The 24,015-nt window shown below is 41.5% G+C and overlaps 2 protein-coding genes across 28 annotated transcripts in view; both read left to right on the forward strand.

Moving 5' to 3' along the window:
* The window catches only part of KLF12 (KLF transcription factor 12), a 509,531-nt gene that overhangs the window by 455,663 nt on the left and 29,853 nt on the right, over positions 1-24,015 (forward strand). For all 27 annotated transcript variants that reach the window (XR_016212834.1, XR_016212835.1, XR_016212833.1 and 24 more), the window contains one exon: positions 20,358-20,515. Coding sequence is in view for 23 of the 27 variants with exons in the window: in XM_070048719.2 (XP_069904820.1) it covers positions 20,358-20,515 (158 nt within the window). In the remaining 4 variants the exon portion in view is untranslated. The remainder of the gene's footprint in view (positions 1-20,357; positions 20,516-24,015) is intronic.
* Positions 11,233-12,293, forward strand: LOC100348481 (peptidyl-prolyl cis-trans isomerase FKBP3-like). Its single transcript, XM_051850625.3, has 2 exons — positions 11,233-11,905; positions 11,937-12,293. Exons 1-2 carry the CDS (start codon positions 11,286-11,288, stop codon positions 11,998-12,000), a joined length of 684 nt encoding a protein of 227 aa, XP_051706585.3. The 5' UTR covers positions 11,233-11,285; the 3' UTR covers positions 12,001-12,293.

Genomic DNA, 24,015 nt, shown 5'->3' on the forward strand with positions numbered 1-24,015 from the left:
CTGTAGAACCACTAAGAATGCTCTCCCATGCCCACTTTCTTTCCTATGGTAAACTCACAGAAAATAATTGTTCTATTAGACTGTCATTAATGTTGGGATGAAAAGTACCTATGTAACTGCCTGGTACTAATTTTCTCAGCAGGAAAAAAATATAAGTAGGATATATATAATTTTTTTTCCTTTTTTATTTAGTAAATATAAATTTCCAAAGTACAGTTTATGGATTACAATGGCTTTCCCCCCCATAATTTCCCTCCCACTCACACCCCTCCCATCTCCCACTCCCTCTCCCATTCCATTCACATCAAGATTCATTTTCAATTATCTTTATATACAGAAGATCAATTTAGTATATTATATATTAAGTAAAGATTTCATCAGTTTGCACCCACACAGAAACACAAAGTGTAAAATACTGTTTCAGTACTAGTTATAGCATTACTTCACATTGGACAACACATTAAGGACAGATCCCTCATGAGGAGTAAGTACACAGTGACTCCTGTTGTTGACTTAACAATTTGACACTCTTGTTTATGGCGTCAGTAATCTCCCTAGGCTCTAGTCATGAGTTTCCAAGGCTATGGAAGCCTTTTGAGTTCGCTGACTTCGATCTTATACCGCCAGGGTCATAGTCAAAGTGGAAGTTCTCTCCTCCCTTCAGAGAAAGGTACCTCCTTCTTTGATGGCCCCATTCTTTCCACTGGGATCTCACTCACAGAGATCTTTCATTTAGGTTTTTTTTTTTTTCCCAGGGTGTCTTGGCTTTCCATGCCTAAAATACTCTCATGGGCTTTTCAGCCAGATCCACATGCCTTAAGGGCTGATTCTGAGGCCAGAGTGCTATTTAGGACATCTGCCATTCTATGAGTCTGCTGTGTATCCCACTTCCCATGATGGATCGTTCTCCCTTTTTGATTCTATCAGTTAGTATTTGCAGACACTAGTCTTGTTTGTGTGATCCCTTTGACTCTTAGACCTATCAGTGTGATCAATTGTGAACTGAAATTGATTACTTGGACTAGTGAGATGGTATTGGTACATGCCACCTTGATAGGATTGTTTTGGAATCCCCTGGCACGTTTCTAACTCCACCATTTGGGGCAAGTCCAATTGAGCATGTCCCAAATTGTACATCTCCTCCCTCTCTTATTCCCACTCTTATATTTAACAGGGATCACTTTTCAGTTAAAATTTAAACACCTAAGAATAATTGTGTGTTAATATATATAATTTTTAATCACCAATAAACATGGTACAAAGAATGAATTTTGTCACCTTGATGGGTGAGAGATTTCCCATCTTTCCACAGGAAAGATATGTTGTAGGAAAGGAAGTACAAGGTAGAGTTCTTATGTCTGTCATCTTTGGGGCACTTAACTGTTCTGAGTTACTCTTTTCTCACATAATTTCTTGACTATAATTCTCTGCCACTAACATCTACTCTGCCTTGATGCAGTTTTCATATTGATCTAAGTTTATGCTGCCATCAAAGCCATTATCACGTCAGCTGCAGTATTTTACACTGGACACCAAGTGTACTTCAAACAGTACAGTACACACCGAGAGTCAAACAGTAATATCTAGCAATATTCTGCTCCCAGGAATTGTAGACTGTTCTGACAATAATGGAGAAAGGTGAAACTAGTCAAATAAATAATATTTACCTGATGCTTTAAAACTTGCAAGTTCATATCAGACTCTTAAGTGGATAGGAATGGGCGAAGTCTGAGCAATTGGTAGACAGTATGGCCCCAAGACTAATGATAGGAGATGTTCTATAATATAGAAATGTTAAACTCTGTTGAAGCAGACTAAGAGCGAAACAGGTTGGAAAGAAAGGGTAAATGTTACCAAATGAGAACTGTTTGCATAATAACAAACAGTTCTTGGTAGTAAACATGGTATCATGGAGCTGCAGTTTAAGGAAGAGCCCAGAACTTCCCAGCTTATTCTGTGAGGCCAGTATGACCTTGATAGCAAAACTATCAAAGATTTCATAAGAAAACTGAACACCAGTGTCCCTTACAAATACGGTGCAAAAGCCCTCAGCAGAATACCAGAAAACAGATTGTAGCAACATATAGAAAGGGTTCTAGCCATAAAGAGTGGGACATAACACAGGAATGAAGCTGGTAGGACATATGCAAATCAATAAGCATGGTATACCATATTAATGGAATAAAAGACCATTGGACTATCTCAGTAGATGCAGAAAAGACATCTGATAATACCCAACGTCTTTTCCTTATGAAAACACTCAGCACCCTAGAAATAGAAGAGACTGCCCTCAGCCTGATAAAGAGCATCTGTGAAAAACTCACACACACTTAAAGATCAAAGAGTGAATCCCTTCTCCTAAGATCAGGCAAGATAAACACACCGCTAACACTGTTGTCACAGCAACTAAGAAAAGGAGTTACAAAAAACCTTAATTGGAAAGGACGAAGTGAAAGATCTCTGTTTGCAGTTGACATGCTCTTTGTATGTAGAAAATCCTGAAGAGTTTTCCCAAAGATTGTTAGAACTAATAAACAAGTTCAGCAAGGCTGCAGGACGCAAGATCGATATACAAAAATCAATTGTATTTCTGTACACTAAAATAGTTCCTTTTACAACAGCATGAAAAAGAAGAAAACACCTGGGAATAAATTTAACAAAAGAAGTGTAAGACTAGAACACTGGAAAATAAAAAACTTCATTTTAAAGATTATTTTAAACTTAAATGGAAAGATACCATGTGTTCATGGGTTGAAAGACTAAGTTAAGAGAGCAGCATTCTATAAATTGGCCCACAGATTCAGTGCAAACCCTAATCTAATTCCCAATGCATTTTTCTTTTGCAAGAATGGATCAGACGATCTTAAATTTCATATGGAGACATCCTTGGGTCAAACGAACAAATTTGGCAGACTAATGTTTTCTAATTCCTAAACATACCTCAAAGCCACAAAATCAAAAAAAGGGTGGGACTGGGATAATTCTACATGTATAGAGCAAGGGAAGAGAATTAAATCCAAGAATAAACCCTTGAATTTATGGCCAATAAATTTTGTCAATGGGCCAAGGCAATTCAGTGAAGAAATAATAATCTTTTCAATTGATGTTGCTGAAACAACTGGATACTCACATGCAAAAGAATAAAATTGGACTTCTTCTTTCCTTACACTCTACACAAAGGTTAATTCAAAATGGATCATGTCTCTAAATGTAGGAGCGAAATCTTTAAAAGTCCTAAAAGAAAACATAGGAATAAATCTTTGAGACTTTAGGTTAGACAAAGAGATCTTAGATACAACAGCAAACACATGTACCACAAAAGAAATAATTGGACTTTATAAGTGATCAATTTCAGTTCACAATTGATCATAATGAAAGGACTAAGAGTCAAAGGGAGCACATAAACAAGTCTAGTACCTGCTAACACTAACCGATAGAATAAATAAAGGGGAGAGTGATCCAACATGGGAAGTGAGATACTCAGCAGACTCATAGAATGGCAGATGTCCTAAATAGCACTCTGGCCTCAGAATCAGCCCTAAAGGCATTCGGATCTGGCTGAAAAGCCCATGAGAGTATTTCAGGCATGGAAAGCCAAGACACTCTGGCAAAAGATCTCTGTGAGTGAGATCCCAGTGGAAAGAATGGGGCCATCAAAGAAGGAGGTACCTTTCTCTGAAGGGAGGAGAGAACCTCCACTTTGACTATGACCTTGTCTAAACAAGATAAGAGTCGGAGAACTCAGAGGGCTTCCATAGCCTTGGAAACTCATGACTGGAGCATAGGGAGATTACTGATGCCATAGACAAGAGTGTCAATTGGTAAAGTCAACAACAGGAGTCACTGTGCACTTACTCCTCATGTAGGATCTCTGTCCTTAATGTGCCGTGCATTGAGATTTAATGCTATAACGAGTACTCAAACAATATATTTCACTTTGTGTTTCTATGGGGGTGCAAACTGTTGAAATCTTTACTTAATGCATACTAAACTGATCTTCTGTAAAAAAAAAAAAAAAAAGAAATTATCAATTCCCAACTTGACTCTCACTGGGATTAAACATGACAATAGGTCTGATCTGATTTCATCATCATTTAAAAAAAATCATCTATTATTTTTCACTTTATGTTTCTGTGTGGGAGCAAACTGTTGAAATCCTTACTTAATGTATGCTAAGCTGATCTTCTGTATATTAAGATAATCGAAAATGAATCTTGATGTGAATGGAAGGGGAGAGGGAGTGGGAAAGGGGAGGGTTGTGGGTGGGAGGGACGGTATGGGGGGGAAGCCATTGTAATCCATAAGTCGTACTTTGGAAATTTATATTCATTAAATAAAAGTTAAAAAAAAAGAAATAATTGGACTTTATAATAATAAAGAATTAAAAGTTTTGTGCTTTTTTTTAAAGATTTATTTATTTTTATTTGAAAGTCAGAGTTACACAGAGAAAAGGAGAGGCAGAGAGAGTGAGAGGTCTTCCATCTGCTGATTCACTCCCCAGTTGGCCACAACGACCGGAATTGTGCCAATCTGAAGCCAGGAGCCAGGAGCCTGGAGCTTCTTCCTGGTCTCCCACGTGGGTGTAGGGGCCCAAGCATTTGTGTCATCTTCTGCTGCTTTCCCAGGCCACAGCAGAGAGCTGGATTGGAAGTAGAGCAGCCGGGTCTTGAACTGGCATCCATATGTGATGCTGGCATTTCAGGCCAGGGCATTAACCCACTGCGCCACAGCGCCAGCCTGTTTTGTACTTTAAGGATAGGATCACTAAAGTGAAAAGATGGGTGGGCACGGCATAGAATACCTGTTTCATGTATTGGTGTGCCAGTTGGAGTCCCAGTGACTCCACTTCTGACCCAGCTTCCAGCTAATGCAGTCTGGGAAGCAGCATATGGCAGTCCAAGTGCCTGAGCCCCTGCCACCCATGTCGAAGACCCAGATGGAGTTCTGGGCTCCTGGCTTTATCCTGGTTTAACCTTGGCTATTGTGGACATTTTGGGAAGTGAACTAGTAGATGAAACATCTCACTGATCCTCTCTCGCTCTCTCTCTCCCTCTCTCTCACCCTCTATATCATTCTGCCACTCAATTAGATGAAAATAGACATTTTTTAAAAGACAGCTCACAGAAAATATTTGCAAATCATATCTAATAAGAAACTTGTACACAGAGTGAAGAAATTTTTACAGCTGTACAATAAAGACAATTTTAAAATGAATAAAATAGATGAATAGACATTTCTCCAAAGAAATGACACATGAGAACATAAAAAGATTCTCACTATCATTAATCATTAGGGAAATGCTAATAAAAATTACAGTGAGATCCCAATTCCTTAGAATGGTTAAAATTAGAAAGACATCATATGAAGAAATTTAATCTTACAGTGCTGGTCAGATTGTAAAATGATCTGGGCATTTTGAAAAGCAGTCTAGTAACTCTTCAAAATATTAAGTGTAGAATTAGCATATAGCCTAGTAATTCTGCCCTAGGTATGTAACCAAGAGATTTGAAAGCATTTGTATTCCATACAAAAACGTGTAAAAATGTTAATAGCAGTGCTGATTAATCAAATCACAAGAGCCAAAAATGGGATCATCCTAAATGCCCATCAACTAATGAGAAGATAAACAAAATGTGATGTATCCAACAATGACATTTTCTTTGAGTATAAAAAGGTATAAAGTACTGATGCATGCTGCAACATGGATGAACTTGGAAAACTATGCTAAGAGAAAGAAGCAAGACACCAAGGACATGTTGCACGTGATTCTGTTCAATTCTGGATAGAAAACCTAAAAAGACAAACAGAAGGGAGGTTATTGTTGCCAAGAACCAGGAGTGCAAGCCAAGTGACTCCTAATGAGTGTGAGATTTTCTTCTGGGCTGATGAAAGGGTTTTGGAACTAAATAAAGGTGATGGTTGCACAATGTTCTGAATGCATGGAATATGAGGGGATTGTACCAGTTGTAAGTGTCTTGTTTGGCATATGAATTATATATTAATAAAACCATTATCCCAAAAAGGAAGGAGAAACATGTTAAGAGATACTGGGGATCTATTAGACATTCAGTCAGCTTTCTATTACACTAAACTAAACTTTATGAAGTCTCCATTCAACAGTTGTTATTAAATATACATTGAGGCCGGCACTGCGGCTCATTAGGCTATCCTCCACCTGCGGTGCCAGCAGCCCAGGTTCTAGTCCTGGTTAGGGCGCCAGATTCTGTCCCCGTTGCTCCTCTTCCAGGCCAGCTCTTTGCTGTGGCCCGGGAATGCAGTGGAGGATGGCCCAGGTCCTTGGGCCCTACACCTGCATGGGAGGCCAGGAGAAAGCATCTGGCTCCTGGCTTCGGATCGGTACAGCGCGCCGGCCGTAGTGGCCATTTGGGGAGTGAACCAACGGAAAAAGGAAGACCTTTCTCTCTCTCTCTCTCTCTCTCACTGTCTAACTCTCTCTCTCTCTCTCACACACACACACACACACACACACATTGAAACATAGAAATCTGAAAATCAAAGATAGAGGCCATCTGAGGTGCCATACCTAGTAGTTATAGTAAGCTCTAAGATATATCTAGGGGCAGGCATTGTTGCAGGTGTTAAGATGCCACTTGGGGGATCTGGTGTTATGGTACAGTGGGTCAAGCTGCTGCTTCTGGCTCAGGCATCCCATATTGGGGCCCCCGTTTGAGTCCCAGCTGCTCCACCACCACCGCCAATCTGGCTCCCTTTGATGCACCTGACAAAGCAGTGGAAGATGGGAAAATGGCCAAGTATTTTAGCCTGTGCCACCCACATAGGGGACTGAGATGGAGTTAGTGGGTCTTGGCACTAGATCTGGCTATTACAGTCATATGGGAAATAAACCAGTACTTGTAAGATTCTCTCATCTCTTATCTCTTCTCCCTTCTCTCTATCTTTCTCTTCCTCCCTTCCTCTCTCTCTCTGTCGCTCTGCCTTTCAAATAAATAAATCTTCCTAAAAAATAAAGATGCCACTTGGGGTGCCCATATCCCATATTGGAGTACCTGGATTTGAGTCCCAGTTCTACTTCCAGTTCCAGCTTCCTATAAAGTACACACCCTGGGAGGCAGCAGATGATATAGTTCAAGTACTTGGGTTCCTGCCATCCACATGGGAGACCCGGATTAAGTGCGTGACTCCAAGCTTTGTTCTGACCGTGCCCTTGCTGTTGCAGGCATTTGAAGAAATGAACCAGCAGATGGGAAATCAGTCAATCTGTGTGTGTGTGTGTGTGTGTGTGTGTACACGCTCATAATGCCTTTCAAATAAATAACAAAAACTTAAATATTTTAAAGAAGGATGTATCTAGATTTTACATTGCAATTCCTCTGTCCTCTCCTGCCCAAAATTGGAGATTCTTGTTTTGTTTTCTTTTTTCTTAAAGATAATATAAACATTTAGAGATCTGCAAATTACAACTCGTATCCAAGTTTCACCTGATCTTGTACACTTTAAAAGGAAGACACGCTCCGTTTTTCATTTCTGTTTCTTTAGCATTAGTAGTTTGCCTGGTTTCAAAAAGACTTCATGGTGTCTGCATTAGATAAATGAGTATATACAGTTAAAACCAGTAGTTTTATGTTTCAGGCTACTGTTTCTGAGCTTTCTAGCACCCAAAGCAAAGGAGTAAATAGGATGGGGCTTATAGTTATATCTAATGGAAAAAAAAATGGAAGAACAGCAGTGTTGCTAAACAGATTTTCCTTCACACATAGGAAAATAACCACAGAGATCTTTCTGCAACCTCATTGAAAAGTGGAAAAGTCTTAGCTTTAAGGGGAGCCCAATGTCTGGTTCTAGCTCTGCCTCTATTGGACTGTGTGGCCTTGCAACAGTGATTATTCTAATCTTCCCTAGCCTTAGTGTCCTCACGTTCAAAATGTCCTCCAAATATGGATTTGAGCTGTGTTACGTTTCCCACATTAACCTGACCTAGTATTAAAAATTAATTGAAATTTTCAAAAAGAGAAATTAAAAGCAGGTAAAATATACCCTCTCTGATGGGAAGGTTCTTGTTTTTCTCAAAAATTCAAATATACATTTTATGGTAAGAGAAGTGCCTATTTGTGGTACCAGACAATCATTTTCATCACAAAAACTCAACTACCACTGAGTTCTACTTGAACTTGTTATTTATATATCCCCATGATGCAATAAAAGCTTCTAGTAATTTATAAAAGCTTAAGTATGAGATTGTTAGCTGATAAAACTTCAGTGCTGTTTAATAAAACAGATCTCTAGTGTAACATAGATCTGATTAATGATCAGCATAAAATAGATGGAGGCCTGTTTTGATGGTCATGTCAAAAGTTTATGGGTGCATTACAATGTGTCATTGGAACTATCTGGGACCTCTTAGGTAGGGTTTAATATTTGAAACGTAGAGTCTCATACTGTATTTGCCTGGGGTACATCCATATGGGACTACCCTATTCCTGAATCTCTTTTATTAGAAGATCCTTTTGATATGGAAAATGAACCTTCTCCTACCCAATTCCACCCTAGAGCAGTGTGGTGAGGCCGCAGTGGATGTGCTTGGGAAAGTCCTTGGAGAATCTTCTTCCCACCTTCCTTCCTCTGTTCGCCTCCCTTCACCCTTTCAAGCGTCTGTTAAGGATGTCAGCTTCTACAGGAGCTTGCGTGAGACTTTATCTTCCTTCTTGAGTAGCTTGGTTTATCTTCAGTCAAATAGGAAAATTTATTTTTCTAATTTAGCATAATTCGTAGAGGGTCTCATAATCAGAAATATTCAAGTGTCACACAGTTAAGATAGATACAAAATTCTGCCTTATAAGGCAATAGGGGATGGTAGGGCCCTGGCCAACGAGAGGAGGGCAGGGTTTGCCTTAAAGGCAACAGATTAAAATAATTACCTGTAATCCCTCTCTGACCTAGAAAATGTTTTGGGGGTTCACAAAATCCACTAAGCCATGACTCCTGGCATGAAGCATAATTTAAACTCCAAAGTATTCTAGAGAAATTCTGTAGGAAAGTTTTTCTAAAATATTTGAATAAGTTTTGTGCCTTCCATTTAGTGGGTTTGGGCAATATAATTCAGAAATCCAACAAGTTTCAGAGTCCTTGCTTCATCCTGCACTATCACTATCGGTTGATTCTATGGGATACAAGTCTTTGCAATACATAAAGGCCCTCTCAAAGTAACCATTTTGAATAGACACTGTGTATCTGTTGTTTGTGTTAGCAAACAACCCTCTTTCAGCTTGCATTCTAATCCCATCACAAAGTTTGATAATAAAACCAATCATAGCTAATGAAATTGGTGATTCATTTTGTCTATTTCAATTATCTTTACACATTTTTGCTTAATATAACTATGTTCTCACTTCCCAAATCAAAAAAAAAAAAAAAAAGAAAAGAAAACTTATCTTTCTAAGTCTGCTTTTTTGTGGTTTTTAGTGATCTAGAAAATGATATGGAAAAATATATTGTGGTAGCTATTATATTGCAATAAAATCCTGATATACTGTGAATCAATCCACAGGCTCCCCCTCCCCATAAAAAAAAAGAGGTACCCATTTGTAATCCCATTACTTTTCATTAGCTTTGTAGGTAATTTTATGTATTGAAATAAAACAATAATTAGAAATATTTTGGACATAATCCACCCATACAAAAAATGAAAAATGCTAATTTGAATGTATTGAATGTTGAATATATAGAGGATTGAGCATTTTGACATGTTTTAGCAAATACATTTCTTATGATTTGTGCATGTTGTTAAAACATTTTTACTGGATCCACATTTGATCATGAAACGGTATAGTATCTTAATCACAACTTTCAGAAAGGGTGGCAGTTACTAATCTTCCAATTGCAATCTGTTCAAAACCAGTTTTCCAAGAGGAAACCACAGACAGTAGTAGAAGAGGAACTTTGTGCCAGTGAGTCTGCTCTGCGGGTAGCTGCTGGGGAGTTGGTAGTGAGTGTATCTCCATGGCACCTTTCCCCAGTAAGTGTCATGGGAAGGAGTTGACGGAGCTAGATAAGAGATAGCGTCTGGGGAAGGATGGAAAGATAAATATGAAGATGCCTACTTCTGAGAGCCATCTGCTGGCTGAGAGCAAGCCTAGGAAATAACCCATATGCCTCGCTTATCCACATGAATACAATTTCCTTCATTGAGATGTTTGTAATCCCTGTGAACTAAAAGTCCTATCAACTCTTGTTTGATGGAGGGCATCAGTAATGCATTCCAAAGGTGGTGTTTGGTTGCCTAACAAGGAAGTTGTCCTACTTGTATTCTGTGGCAGAAGGTAATTCAGAATTCCCGTAGGTAATATTTCATGTCTTATTCAAGTAATCTTGAATATAAACTTTGAAAACAGGAGAAAATATATTTCTTCAAGCAGTACCCCCACTTACCTTAAAGTAACTCTGTTGTTTCACTAATTCAAAATTCTTCTTGGTAGAATTGTAAATAAACTGAAATGATGGGGAAGGAACTGTATGTAGTTAATGGTCAAGGAAGTCAAGGCCCAATTTAGCCCTGGAAGGAACATTTCCCTGGGAAGAAGTAGATGATTTTCAACAACTTTAAGAATATATATTTTTAAAATTTTTTTGAAAGATTTATTTTATTTATTTGAAAGAGTTAGAGAGAGAGGTAGAGACAGAGAGCAGTCTTCCATCCTCTGGTTCACTCCCCAGATGGCCTCAATGGCCAGAGCTGAGCTGATCCATAGTCAGGAGCCAGGAGCTTCTTCTGGGTCTCCCACCCGGTGCAGGGGCCCAAGGACTTGGGCCATCTTCTACTGCTTTCCCAGGCCATAGCAGAGAGCTGGAGCAGAAGAGAAGCAGCCGGGACTAGAACCGGTGCTCACATGGGAGGCCAGCGCTTCAGGCCAGGGCTTTAACCTGCTGCACCACAGCACCGCCCCCTAAAAGATTTTTAAAGATGTGTTTATTTGAAAGGCAGAATTCGAGACAGAGGAAGATCTTCCATCCAAATGACCACAGCGGTCAAGACTGGATCAGGCTAAAGCCAAGAGCCTAGAACTCCATCCGGGTCTCTCAAGGGTGGCAGGGGCCCAAAAAGTGGAGCCGTCTTCCACTGTTTTCCCAAGCACATTAGCAGGAAGCTGGGTCAGAAGTGGAGCAGCAAGACTCAAAACCATGCTTATGTGGGATGCCTGTGTCCCAGACAGCAGCTTAACCCACTACGCCAGAATTCCAGCTCCAGAAACTATTTTCTTAGGTAAATTAATAGTAAGTATAGAGTGAAGCTGAGGCAGTGGGGGAAGATGGCGGCGGCCGTTCCGCAGCGGGCGTGGACCGTGGAGCAGCTGCGCAGCGAGCAGCTGCCCAAGAAGGACATTATCAAGTTTCTGCAGGATCACGGTTCAGATTCGTTTCTTGCAGAACATAAATTATTAGGAAACATTAAAAATGTAGCCAAGACAGCTAACAAGGACCATTTGGTTACAGCCTACAACCATCTTTTTGAAACTAAGCATTTCAAGGGTTCTGAAAATGTAACTAAAGTGTCTGAGCAAGTGAAAAATGTGAAGCTTAATAAAGATAAACCCAAAGAAACCAAATCTGAAGAGACTCCGGATGAGGGTCCACCAAAATACACAAAATCTGTCCTAAAAAAGGGAGATAAAACCAACTTTCCAAAAAAGGGAGATGTTGTTCATTGCTGGTACACAGGAACACTACAGGATGGGACTGTTTTTGATACTAATATTCAAACAAGTTCAAAGAAGAAGAAAAATGCCAAGCCTTTAAGTTTTAAGGTTGGAGTAGGCAAAGTTATCAGAGGATGGGATGAAGCACTCTTGACTATGAGTAAAGGAGAAAAGGCTCTACTGGAGATTGAACCAGAATGGGCTTATGGTAAGAAAGGACAGCCTGATGCCAAGTATCCTTTTTTCCCTCTTTCATAATTAAAGAAAAACAAAAATTCCACCAAATGCAAAACTCATTTTTGAAGTGGAATTAGTGGATATTGATTAAAATAGCTGTGCTTCAGATCTAAAGACATCAGCAACAATGATAAAACATGGCCTTGACAAAACTTATGTAACTTGTTTGTTACTATTATAAGGGAAAACTCAACTGGAAAATTAAGAGTTAAAACTTGCTTACTTGATCTCAGTTTTTGAGAAATGCAACCCCCTTATAAATCCATGAAGTCTAAAGTATTTTACTACAACTATAAAATATAGTTAAGGAGAACTATTTCTCCTTTTACTTAATGTTGTGAACTTAAAGGCTCAATAAAAATTAATCCGCTGTCAAAAAAAAAATAGTAAGTATATATACTGTTGCCTCTCTGAAAGTATTTATAAAGCAATTTATCTAAAAATTCTTTTTTAAAGATTTATTTATTTATTTATTTGAGAGTTAACAGCAAGAGAGAGAGAAAGAGAGAGGAGAGAGATCCTCCATCTGCTGGTTCACTCCCTAAATGGCCTCAATGACCAGGGCTGGGCCAGGCTGATGCCAGGCGCTTCCTCTGGGTCTCTCATGGGGATATAGAAACCCAAGCACGTGGGCCATCATCTGCTGCTTCCCCAAGTGGATTAGCAGGGAGCTGAATCAGAAGTGGAACAGCCAGGACTCGAAACTGCACCTATAGAAGACACTGGTGCCACAGACAGTAGCTTAACCTGCTATACGACAGCGCTGGCCCCCTTAGCAGGCTCCACGTAAGAACACTTTAAGTGTCATTGTTTTAGATAATTGTGTTAGAAGAGACATTCACATTATACAGATTAGTTTGTGGCTTTTGTTTTTTAATGTTTTGTCGTGTGCTGGTAGGTAACACTAGCACGTGCATCTGACTCAGTGGAATGTGACAGTTAAGGGTCACTGCTGCAGTCAGCCGCTTGGGTGCACTTCCTGGCGCAGCACCTGCTTGCCTAGGCTTTAGCCATCCATAACCGCCCTGTGCCTCAGTTTCTTCCCCTGTAAGACAGAGACACTCACAGTGTCATCCTCAGAAGGTTGCTTTGTTGCTCGAGCATCCAGAGACGTGCATGCCGAAGCGTAAGCATTCTGTAAATGTCAACTGCCATGGCCACCTCAGCCATGCTCCTTGAGTTCTGTTGAGGGTGAGCTTGAATTTGCTGAACACCTTCAGTTCCACTGTTCCCTGCCCTTGTTTTTAAATGTCAGATGTATGTGCCCTCTTGCCAGCCTTGAAGGAAAGTCCTGGGCTGCCGCCCCTCCCACCCCCCTGTTTTTAAACTCCTGTAGGAACTCCAATTTCAGTGAAGGGCATCTCATCACGCTGAGGTCGCCCGTGACAAATGGTCTTTTATTACCTGCTGATTACAGTTAACCCTAATTTCTTTCATGGCAGCCATGCGGTACCTTCTATTTAAATAGAGCTGTTCCTGGATGTGACTTTTCGAGCCTCTCTGGGTTTAATTCTAATTTAACTTGCCATTCCGAGTGGGACTGTTGTGCAGCCGAAGTCATGATTCACTCGTTTGTTCTCGCTACATCTAATTATTGCAGTGTGGTGCCTGCAAGGCCCCCTCAGGCCTCCGTTCACTGCTCTAAAAGCCCTAACCTTCCAGGGGAGGGAATGTGCCTTTCCTTATTCTTTTCAACCGTATGGATGTATTTAGTCCAGAATTTGGGAACACAGTAACAACTGTTTTACCTCAGCCATTTTCATCACACCAAGCTTGTTACCAAGTATTATTAGAAGAATCCTGTGCCTGGCATAGGTAGTAGTTACTGCACATTTTCCATTCTGGAGAATAACACCAATTTTTAAAGCAAAGCAGTCAGGTTGCATACATTTGAGAATACTGCATGTGCGGGTTTGTTTTTTTTTTTTTGTTTTTTTTGTTTTTTTTTTGTTTTTTTTTTTTTTTTTTTGACAGAGTGGACAGTGAGAGAGAGACAGAGAGAAAGGTCTTCCTTTGCCGTTGGTTCACCCTCCAATGGCCACTGCGGTCGGCGTGCTGCGGCTGGCGCACCACACTGATCCAATGGCAGGAGCCAGGTACTTCTCCTGGTCTCCCAAGGGGTGCAGGGCCCAAGCACTTGGGCCATCCTCCACTGCACTCCCTGGCCACAGGAAGAGGGGCAACCGGGACAGAATCCGGCGCCCCAACCGGGACTAGAACCTGCTGTGCCAGCGCTGCAAGACGGAGGATTAGCCTAGTGAGCCACAGCACCGGCCCTTGCATGTGCGTTCTTAACAAAGGGCACATTGCTCAGAAAGCATAGGGGCAGCAGAGCAGGGACACTCGAGCTACAAAAAGAGTGCGCTGTTACCAAATGCTTGTGCGTCCATGGAACTGCACGGTGACCCGAGGCACGTAGTGTTGCTGGTTGTCAGGCTCACTCCTTCACCTTTTCCTGTGTACCTCGATGCTTGCTAGGCTCGGAGGGAAGATTCAGGTTATTTCATGGACCAGCATCCTACACAGATACTAGTGGCCACTCATTGAGGATTTTTATTGTTAGGATGCCCTGCTCTTTTTTTTTTTTTTTTTTTTTTTTTTTTTGACAGGCAAAATGGACAGAGAGAGACAGAGAGAAAGGTCTTCCTTCTTTCTGTTGGTTCACCCCCCAATGGCCGCTTGTGGCCGGCGCACCGCGCTGATCTGAAGCCAGGAGCCAGGTGCTTCTCCTGGTCTCCCATGCGGGTGCAGGGCCCAAGCACTTGGACCATCCTCCACTGCACTTCCGGGCCACAGCAGAGACCTGGACTGGAAAAGGAGCAACCAGGACAGAATCCGGCGCCCTGACCGGGACTAGAACCCGGGGTGCCAGCGCCACAGGCAAAGGATTAGCCTATTGAGCCGTGGCGCCGGCCAGGATGCCCTGCTCTTGAACTTGGAGAGAAGTACTGAGGCCCTTAGATACGTGTGTTTTTCATGGCTACCTCAACTCCCTGCTTTCCAGTGGTATTTAAAATACAAGTCTTAGGGAAATGGATGCATGAATGGGGAATTGAATGTTCATTGTCTAAAGACTCACAATCAATGCTAAGAAGGCTCAGTTAAAACAAAAATTAATCAATTGCTTATTTAATGTTAAAAATTAGGTGACACCTCGCTCAATATATCCATTCTTTCTATGTAGGAAACATCTCTCTAATGTCAAGAGTGTCCTTATTACCAGTACCATGACTGTCACCTTTCTAGTCAGATTTGCCCAGGCCATGCCCCCAGTCCACAGCCATGGTCCACCTAGTGTGCCACCAACTGTGGGATCATGCTGTGGCCCCAGCACACCTACGGCCCTCCACGGAGTTGCATTTCCTGCTTGTTTTCCCGTGTTCTTTCAAGTCTTCTGTGCTTTGCTCTCCTTTTACTTCAGCCCCATCACCCACTGCTGCCCTTCCACAGAGACTAAGTAGTTCTGAAAGGTGCCCTTAAACAATGGTTATTTTATTTATTTTTTGTTTTTTGCTTTCTTTTTTTTTCTCAAAGAAACCTTTTACTTAAAGATTATAAGCTTTATGCATTTCGTAAGTACAATTTTGGGAATATAGTGGTTCTTCCCACCATACCTGCCCTCCCACCCACACTCCCACTCCTTCCCCTCCTCCCTCTCCCATTTCCAGTCCCATTCTCCACTAAGATCCATTTCCGATTAACATTATACACAGAAGACCAACTCTGTACTAAGTAAAGAGTTCAACAATTTATACCAAAAAAATAAAAAACCTGTTCCTCAACAGTCAGGATAAGTGCTGTTCAAAGTCATTGTATCTTGAAGTTAATTTCACTTTTTTTTTTTAAGAAAAAAACTTAATTAACTTCAAAAAGGCACCCAAGAATGATACATTTTTGTGAGCACTTAGACATAATTATAATACAACTTTTTTGAGTACAGAGGTCCTGCATGGGAAGTTAGTGCACAGTGACTCCTGTTTTTAATTTAACAATTAACACTTTTATGTATGACGTCAGTGGTCATCCAAGGCTCTTGACATGAGCTGCATAGGCTATGGAAGCCTTTTAGATCCACAAACTCCTGTATTTAAACAAGGCCATAAGCAAAGTGGAAGTTCTCTCCTCCTTTCAGAGAAAAGTACCTCCTTCTTTGATGACCATTTCTTTCCACTGGGGTCTCACCCACTGAGGTTCTTCAGGTAAGACATTTTTTGCCATATTGTCTGGCTTTCCATGCCTGAAATGCTCTTGTAGGCTTTTCAGTCAGACCAGAATGCTTAAGGGCTGATTCTTAAGTCAGAGTGCTACTTAACGAGATTGTGATTCTATGAGTCTGCCGTGTGGACTGCTTCCCATGTTGGAACATTCACTCCCTTTTAATTCTATTATTATTACCAGACACTCTATCCTATCCATATGATCACTTTAACACTTAAGATGGTATTTTTATCACACAGCCAGAGGGGATTTGGGGTCCCATGGCAAGTTTTTCAACTGTACCCTTAGAACTAAGTCCATAGGAATGTATGCAGGACTATACAGCTTTACAGTTACAAACTTTTTAAAAAAAAAAAAAACTTATTTATTTTTATTTGAAAGTCAGAGTTACACAGAGAGAGAGGAGAGGCAGAGAGAGAGAAAGAGATCTTCCATCTGATGGTTCACTCCCCAATTGGCCGCAATGGCCGGAGCTGTGGCAATCCAAAGCCAGAAGCCAGGAGCTTCCTCCGGATCTCCCACACAGGTGCAGGGGCCCAAGGACTTGGGCCATCTTCTACTGCTTTCCCAGGCCATAGCAGAGAGCTGGATCAGAAGTGGAGCAGCCGGGACTAGAACCGGTACCCATATGGGATGCAGGTGCTTCAGGCCAGGGTGTTAACCCAGTGCACCCTGTTACAGTTAACAAACTTCATACGCTTCATAAATACAACATTAGGAGCATGGTGATTCTTCCCACTGTACCCACCTTTCCACCTGTATTTATTTATTTAAAAGGCAGAGTTACAGGGAGCCAGGGAGAGGGAGGGAGAAATTTCGATCCACTGGTTCACTCCCCAAATGGCCACAACAGCCACATCTGGGCCAGGCTCATGCCAGGAACCAAGAGCTACATCTGGGTCTCCCACATGGGTAGCAGGGGCCCAAGCACTTGGCCATCTTCTTCTACTTTCCCAAGTGCATTAACAGGGAGCTGGATTGGAAATGGAGAAGCCAGGACAGGAACTGGAACTCTCACAGGATGCTCACATTGCAGGTTGCAGCTTATCCCACTACACCGCAGTGCTGGCACCAACTAAAGGTTTCTTGACATCTCCTGAGGCTGTCTCTGCCACTGAAATGAGAGAATCAAGAAAATGTAACCATTGAATGTCATTTCAAAGCCAGCTTTTCTGGGGACAGCTATCCATCACATATACCCTTTTAACATTTTTTACAAAGCATTTTTTATTGCAGTTACATTTAAGTGGTTGTTCATACTATTCTAAAGTATTTCACTTTAGAATTCAGAAAAGCAGGGTATGAGGTCTTCTAGCATCCAGTCTGCCCACCTGATACATCTTCATTTTGATGTAGATTCAGATGTCTCTCTCTGAGTCCAGGCCTGCCCTAAGTGCAGGAGTCATACCCAGGGCTGGAACATACCTCGTCAGGAGTGACCAAAGCTGTTCTTTCTTGGGACAGGACAGTCAAACTGTCCCGTCCTCTCACAATAAACTACTGTCCTTGCAACTAAGTCACTTATGTGGAAGACCACTAATCCATACTCATTGACTTAGCCACACTAGCGTGTGTTCCTTCACTTTACCAACACAGATCTTGCAAAAAACTCTTTGAGATGCAGGTAGACAAATCTGATTTATGTTTGATCTTACCCAGATACGCAGCTTAGGCTGCCTAATCTGTTATTTGTATGAGGAAGGAGATACATTGAAAACTTAAAAGGTACCAAATGTAGAAGGAGACATTTTAAAAATGTTTACTGAATAATGTCATAGTGTAAAATTAGAGCAAATTGACATGTCCATCCCTAGGAAATGTATTTTTAGAACTCTGGGATGAATATTCATTGAATTACTACCATATTTCACCTAAGTCATGAGTGCACAAGCTGTGGCTTGTGGAAAAATACAGCCCAGTATTTTTAGAAATAAAGTTTCATTTGAACCTAGCAATACTCTTATTTGTAGTGTCTGCAGTGAAGTGCTTGGCTGAATGCTTAGGACGCCTGCATCCCACCTCAGAGTGCCTGGGCTCGATTCCTGGCTCAGCCTCCGACTTCAGCTTCCTTCCAGCACAGAATCTCCCCTGGGAAGCAGCGATGATGGCTCAAGTAACTGGGTTTCTGCCACCCATGTGGGAGTCCTAAGCTGTGCTCCTCAGCCCAGCCCTGACGGTTACGTGCACTTGGGGAGTAAACCACCTCGTGGAAGGTCTCACTCTGTTTCTCACTCGTTCTGCCTCAGATTTTTTTTTTTAAATGAAAGCTGTATAAATATGTTGTCTAGAACTGCTTTCATGAGATAATTGCAAAACTGCCTAGTTGAGATCTAAGACTGTGTAGCCCTCAAAGCTGAAATATTTACTGTCTAGTCCTTTCCAGAAAAAGTTCAGTGCCCCTAATCTAAGTTGAGATGTCATCTATTATATGTACCACTAACAAAGGAAAAAATCAACCAATTTTAAACTATACAGACCATCAATTATAAGAAACACCCTGATTTTAGAGATGTTAAAATATTAAAAAATACAACTTTGAGTCAGTGAATTATAGTGTGTGTGTGTGTGTGTGTTTGTGTGTGGAGAGAGAGAGAGAGAGCGAGCTTGAGATTAATGCAATACAGTGTTTGTAGCACTACAGATAAGTCTTAAATGATGAATGTTGAGTCAAGTAAGTCAGGGATAGAATGACTTGTGAAATGAAGGGAACAGCATGATATTATTTGTTTGACGCTTAAAAACTGCCAAACAGAGGTAGGCATTTGGAATAGTGGTTAAGATGCGGGTTGGATTGTCTGCATCCCATATCAGCCTGCCTGGGTTCAAGTCCCATCTCTGCTCCAAATTCTGGTTCCCTGGTTGCGCTCACATGAGAGGCAGCAGGTGATGGCTCACGCATATCCTACATGGGATTCCTAGATTGTATTCTGGGCTCTTGGCTTTTGGCTGGCCCAGTCCCTGCTGTTGTGGGCATTTGAAGAGAGAACCACTGGATGGGAGATTTCTCTCTGTCCATCTGTCTGTCTTCCAAGAAAGTAAAATTTAAAAATAAAACACTATGCATTTTGTGAATGCACATATGTATAGGTGAACAAAATGTCAAAGAACTAGAAAGATCTAAGAAAACTGGCAATTACAGATTTCCTTGGGAAGACGAAAAAGGATCAGAATGAAGGTGAAGACAAGTGGGGAAGTTTATCTGTTTCTATGATGTTCAGTTTCTTTTAAAAGACATACTATCCTAGTAAAAAGTAATGTCTTAAAGCATCAAAACATGAAAAACCTTAAAGAAAATATATCACAGCTTTAACAGTGGTGAATCTTTTTGTGATTGAAATCTGTGTGATGACTTTTTCTAATCATATTTCAATGTGATTTTAAAGACCTTCATGGATAACAAAAAGAGAGAGAGAGAGAGATGAGTCATAGACTTCATTTCTGTCTCAATCAAAAGAGATTAAGGTTTGGGAAAGTCCATGTTAATCAATTACCTGACATTACAACCTAATCCTGTTTTTCAACTGGGGCATTAAGTTTAAACAACATGCAGGTCAGGGCCAAATTTCATAGTTAAAACTCTTTTTTTTTTTTTCATAATAGTGGAACAGCTAATCTCTAAATACAATGCACTTTATCCCTCACCATGAAAAATCACCAGCTCAAAAAGTTAAATGTCAGGTGTACTTTAGCAAACAGAAATAGCTTGTTGTGAGTCACGTTATTGATGTACTGATGTCATTTCTTTCAGCCTGACCTCACTTGTTTTGCAACTTACGTTGTGATTTTACATGATGTTGTACGTTGTGGCATGCACCTCAGACCCTCCAGTTACTTATTAAGTTCATTCATTTTGGCATTGGTCTATAGCAGGGCTTCCTAAAATGTCCTCTGTAACAGCATTCAGACATGCAAAGCTGTGAGGCTGGAATGTACCCCCACCCCATTGTCTCTACCGATGATGGGGACTGTGGTGGTAGTGGTGGCAGTGGTGGCTGTAAGCATGTCTTTCTCTCCCTGGGAGTGTTTCACCAGAAATGAGCCATGCTGCCTGCCTTTCAGGCCTTAGAAATGAGATGCGTCCGCGACAGCGGGAGCAGGAAACGTGGGCCTGGTGGCCTTGAGTCGGCGAAGCTGTAGAGAATGAGACCGCGTGCTCAGGCCTCTGGGCCTGCAGTGCAGATACCAGTGCTGTGGCTTCTCACCAGGCGCCTCCATTCTTTCTTCTTCCAGTTCAATCTCACCATTTAGTATCGAGAGCACAAGACGCCAGAGACGATCCGAATCTCCGGACTCCAGAAAACGGCGTATCCACAGGTGTGATTTTGAGGGATGCAACAAAGTGTACACAAAAAGTTCCCACCTGAAGGCTCATCGGAGGACGCACACAGGTACAGCTTCGCGAGGCTTCTCACCTAAGGGTCCGTGGGTGTGCAGAAAGGGGCAGCCACTCAAATCCATCCGGCACCAGTAGTGGGCTCCAGAGGCATTTTGTGCCCACCCATCATGCAAATGAGGGGTCTTCAAAAAGTTCATGGAAAACACGCATATTATGAAAGAGCTGTGCATGGGTTTCAGATTTTTTTTTTTTTGTGGCAGCAGAATAAACATCTTTTGATCCTATTTTTCACAGACTTTCTGAAGTATCCTTTGACATCTCAAATTTCATTTCTTTCTTCTAGGTAGAGTGTATCCTCTCTGTTTCTCTCTCCCCTTCTCTCTCTTTCTCTCACCTTCAAAAAAGGCTTAAATCAGTGAAATATAGGAACCGATAAGGTACTTCTTCTATGGCGTAGGGACTTCTAACGTGGAGCGAATGCAGGAATCTAGTAGTTCGTTTCATAATCAACATTAACATCTTCTCATTATGTAGTATGTCATGTTTACAAATGTCCACATTGGAGGCAGGTGCATAGCCTAGCAGCTAAGTCATCAGTTAAGGCGCCATGTCCCATATTAGAGGGCCGACCTGAGTCCCAGCTCCACTCCTGATTGTAACTTCCTGCTGATGCAGACCCTGGAAGGCACCGGGTCATGGCATTGATAGTTGGGTCCATGCCAGCCACCTAGGAGGCCTGGATTGAGTTCCTAACTCCCAGCATAAGATGAGAGCTCGCTCTCTCGCTCTCTCGCTCTTGCTCTCTCTCTTTCTCTCTCCAGATTTCTCTCTGCTTCTAGGATTAAAAAAAAAATTAAAAGTCCACTTGGCACATCAAACAAGAAGCTGAACAAAACTGTCTCTTAAAGTTAGCATTTTACACATGCCCACCCTTAGGTCTTTTTTCACCCTTCATCCCACTCCCCTTCAGTAGCAAAGTAAACAATAAAAATGAAATTGGTGTAGACATAGCCTAGTGGGAAGTATTTGAAAGCATTTCTACTTAGTTCTGTTTGTTTCTCAGTAATATATATAATATATATTTGTTATATATATAGAATATATATTTGCAATATATATATGCAAAATGGGAAGAGGAGTTTTAGTAGTCATAGTTTATTGGCAAGGAAGTTGAGACAACAGGTGATTCACTGACTGTGCCACCATCCACTCAGCTATCCCACTACCCACCCTCTCACTACCTAGGAAATAAACCAGTGACTCTGCATGTAGGCCTCTGCCTACCCTAGCCTCTGCCAAGTGCACCTCTCAGCCGGCATCCAGTGCTTCTGGGTTTCTAGGGCCTACTGAGAGCTAACAGTAGGAGGCACTGGCAAGACACAGAAGGTAGGAGTGCAACCGCACAACCCAATTGCCTTTTCTAGGCAAAGTGATTGCAGTGGGTGAGGCTCAAAGAAGCAAAGAGAACAGGGAAACTCACACGCGTTCCATGTAAAACTTGCCAGCGAACAAGCAAGCCCACTGCATATCTCTCCATGACAGGGGTCAGACTTCAACATCTGCCTCTCAGTGGCAACGTCAAGTGTTATGGGTTCCCATGACCCTGCAAATAGTAATCCTATGTCAGTCATGGTAAAAGAACCACCTTATGTAAACCATTCCCAGCTTAGATAGCAAAATAACGTCAGTCTGCCTTCTTTGCCTTGTGTTTAGCCTGTCTTATATTATGAGACTCTTTCCAGAGTTGTGCTGCTGGTTCAGCACTCCAACCTCGAGGCCAGGCTTCGTTGTTATGGTGTAAGGGCTTGCCTGAAGTCACAGAGGCATTACAGACTCTGCAGTGCTGTTTTGCTCACCTAACATGTCACACTTCTGGTATTTCTAAGATAGCTCAACACATTTTTCAAATGTTTTCCCCCACATGTACTCGTGTTCCGGTCCTTGTCCTTGTTCTACTTCATTCCAGACGTTTCCCTCTGCACTGATGATAGCTCCCCTTGAAGGTTTTCATCTGTTTCGTAGGCACTGGTTTTCACTCAGAATGAGAATAAAGGCATAGAAGTTGCCTAAGCATAGCTCATGCTATCCGTAGCTCGTGAACACAGATCGAAGCAGGAAGTGTGACAGATGTTTTATGGGGGCATGTCTGTGTAGAAAAAAATGTCCTTTACTTTAGTGAATCATCATGTATTTTGAGTTATTCCTATTCTCTGAGCCTTCTGGAATCTGTATTAACCTTATTTTCACACCAACGCCTCTATTCCATTTATCCAAGTAATGGGAAATAAACAGCCAGTTTTTAATCAGGGACTACTAAAGGATGTAAGCCCATAGCATTATAGGATTATATCTTACAGTTTGAACATATACGAGACGAGTTGAGGAGACATCATTTCTAAATGATCGTTCAAAACAGCATAAGCCTTGAATGCTGAAGCAGAGTTAACAAGCTTGACTTATAAATGCGATCAGAGAATCTGAGTGTCGGAACGCACTTTACATGTCCTGGAGTCCACTGCGTCTTCTGGTTCGGAGGACGCCTTGTCCGTCACCTCTCAGGGAGAGCAAGTCTCTGCTGAGGAGTTTTCTGCACACTTACAAGTGTTTTCTGTGATTTGACCATCCCAGAAACCTGCTAGAGGCAGCTGCTGTCTCTCGTGCACAAGGGTGAGTCCTGGCTGAGTTCTGTTCCACAGAGAAGTTTTCACATTTCTCTTTACTCACTGGGAGAGACATCTTACGTTTCTGCAGGACAAGCTGGGTGAAAATGGAGGGCAGCGTCCTCACCCCTCGCAGTGTTGGATCCTTCCTCTCGAGGCGTGGTTTGAGTCTCAGAACTTTCTGGTCGAATGGGAGGTTCTGGTGATCACACCAGTATTTTCCCCTGCTGGCCCTGGTGTTCCTCTCGGCACTGTCAGGCACCACGAATCTTCTTTTCTCAAATCAGTCACCCCCGGCCCCCAGCCAGGGCTCTCTGGATGCAACTCCAGAGTCTCAGTGGGTCTTGTCTTGATTTCTTGCCACAAATGGAGGGAAGCGATCGTGTCGGTGGACTTATTTTAATATAGGTAAAAATATTAAGTCTTTTAGAAGTTGACTTAGGTCTTTTAAGTCAAAAACTGCTGACAATGAGACTGTATACTCCATATACCTATAATTGATTGTTTTTTAAACCCAAACTTTCAATGATACATTTGTAATTGGAGCTTTCCCTCAAATGATGGTTTCCCTGGCACTGAAAGGGCTTAGGCACAGGCTGTAGATTCAGGACAGAATCCCTGAACTGAGGAGTCATGTACCTTTTCAAGTCTGGGAGATAGTTACTCCATAGCAATTTTATTATTAGGGACCATTATTATATTTGGGGGGAAACTTTTATTTATTTATTTAAAAGGTAGATGAACCTATTTCTTTTATACGCATACCAAGGAAATGTTTGTGGCTAACATGAGTAGATAATGTTGTGCAAGGGTAGTTATCACCAGCTTGTTTCTTGATGACCCAAAATGAAATAAGTATTTTGTATATCATTAATTCTGCAAACAGATGTGT

This window comes from Oryctolagus cuniculus, chromosome 9 (genome assembly GCF_051225735.1).
Source record: "Oryctolagus cuniculus isolate XC-2025 breed Fujian yellow rabbit chromosome 9, ASM5122573v1, whole genome shotgun sequence".
NCBI lineage: Eukaryota > Metazoa > Chordata > Mammalia > Lagomorpha > Leporidae > Oryctolagus > Oryctolagus cuniculus.

Excerpts from the sequence above, each read along its gene's own strand:
- LOC100348481 (XM_051850625.3), top strand. The coding sequence starts at position 11,286 with ATGGCGGCGGCCGTTCCGCAGCGGGCGTGGACCGTGGAGCAGCTGCGC. Across the intron at positions 11,906-11,936 it reads AAAGGACAGCCTGATGCCAA|AAAAACAAAAATTCCACCAA; the intron begins GTATCCTTTTTT and ends TCATAATTAAAG.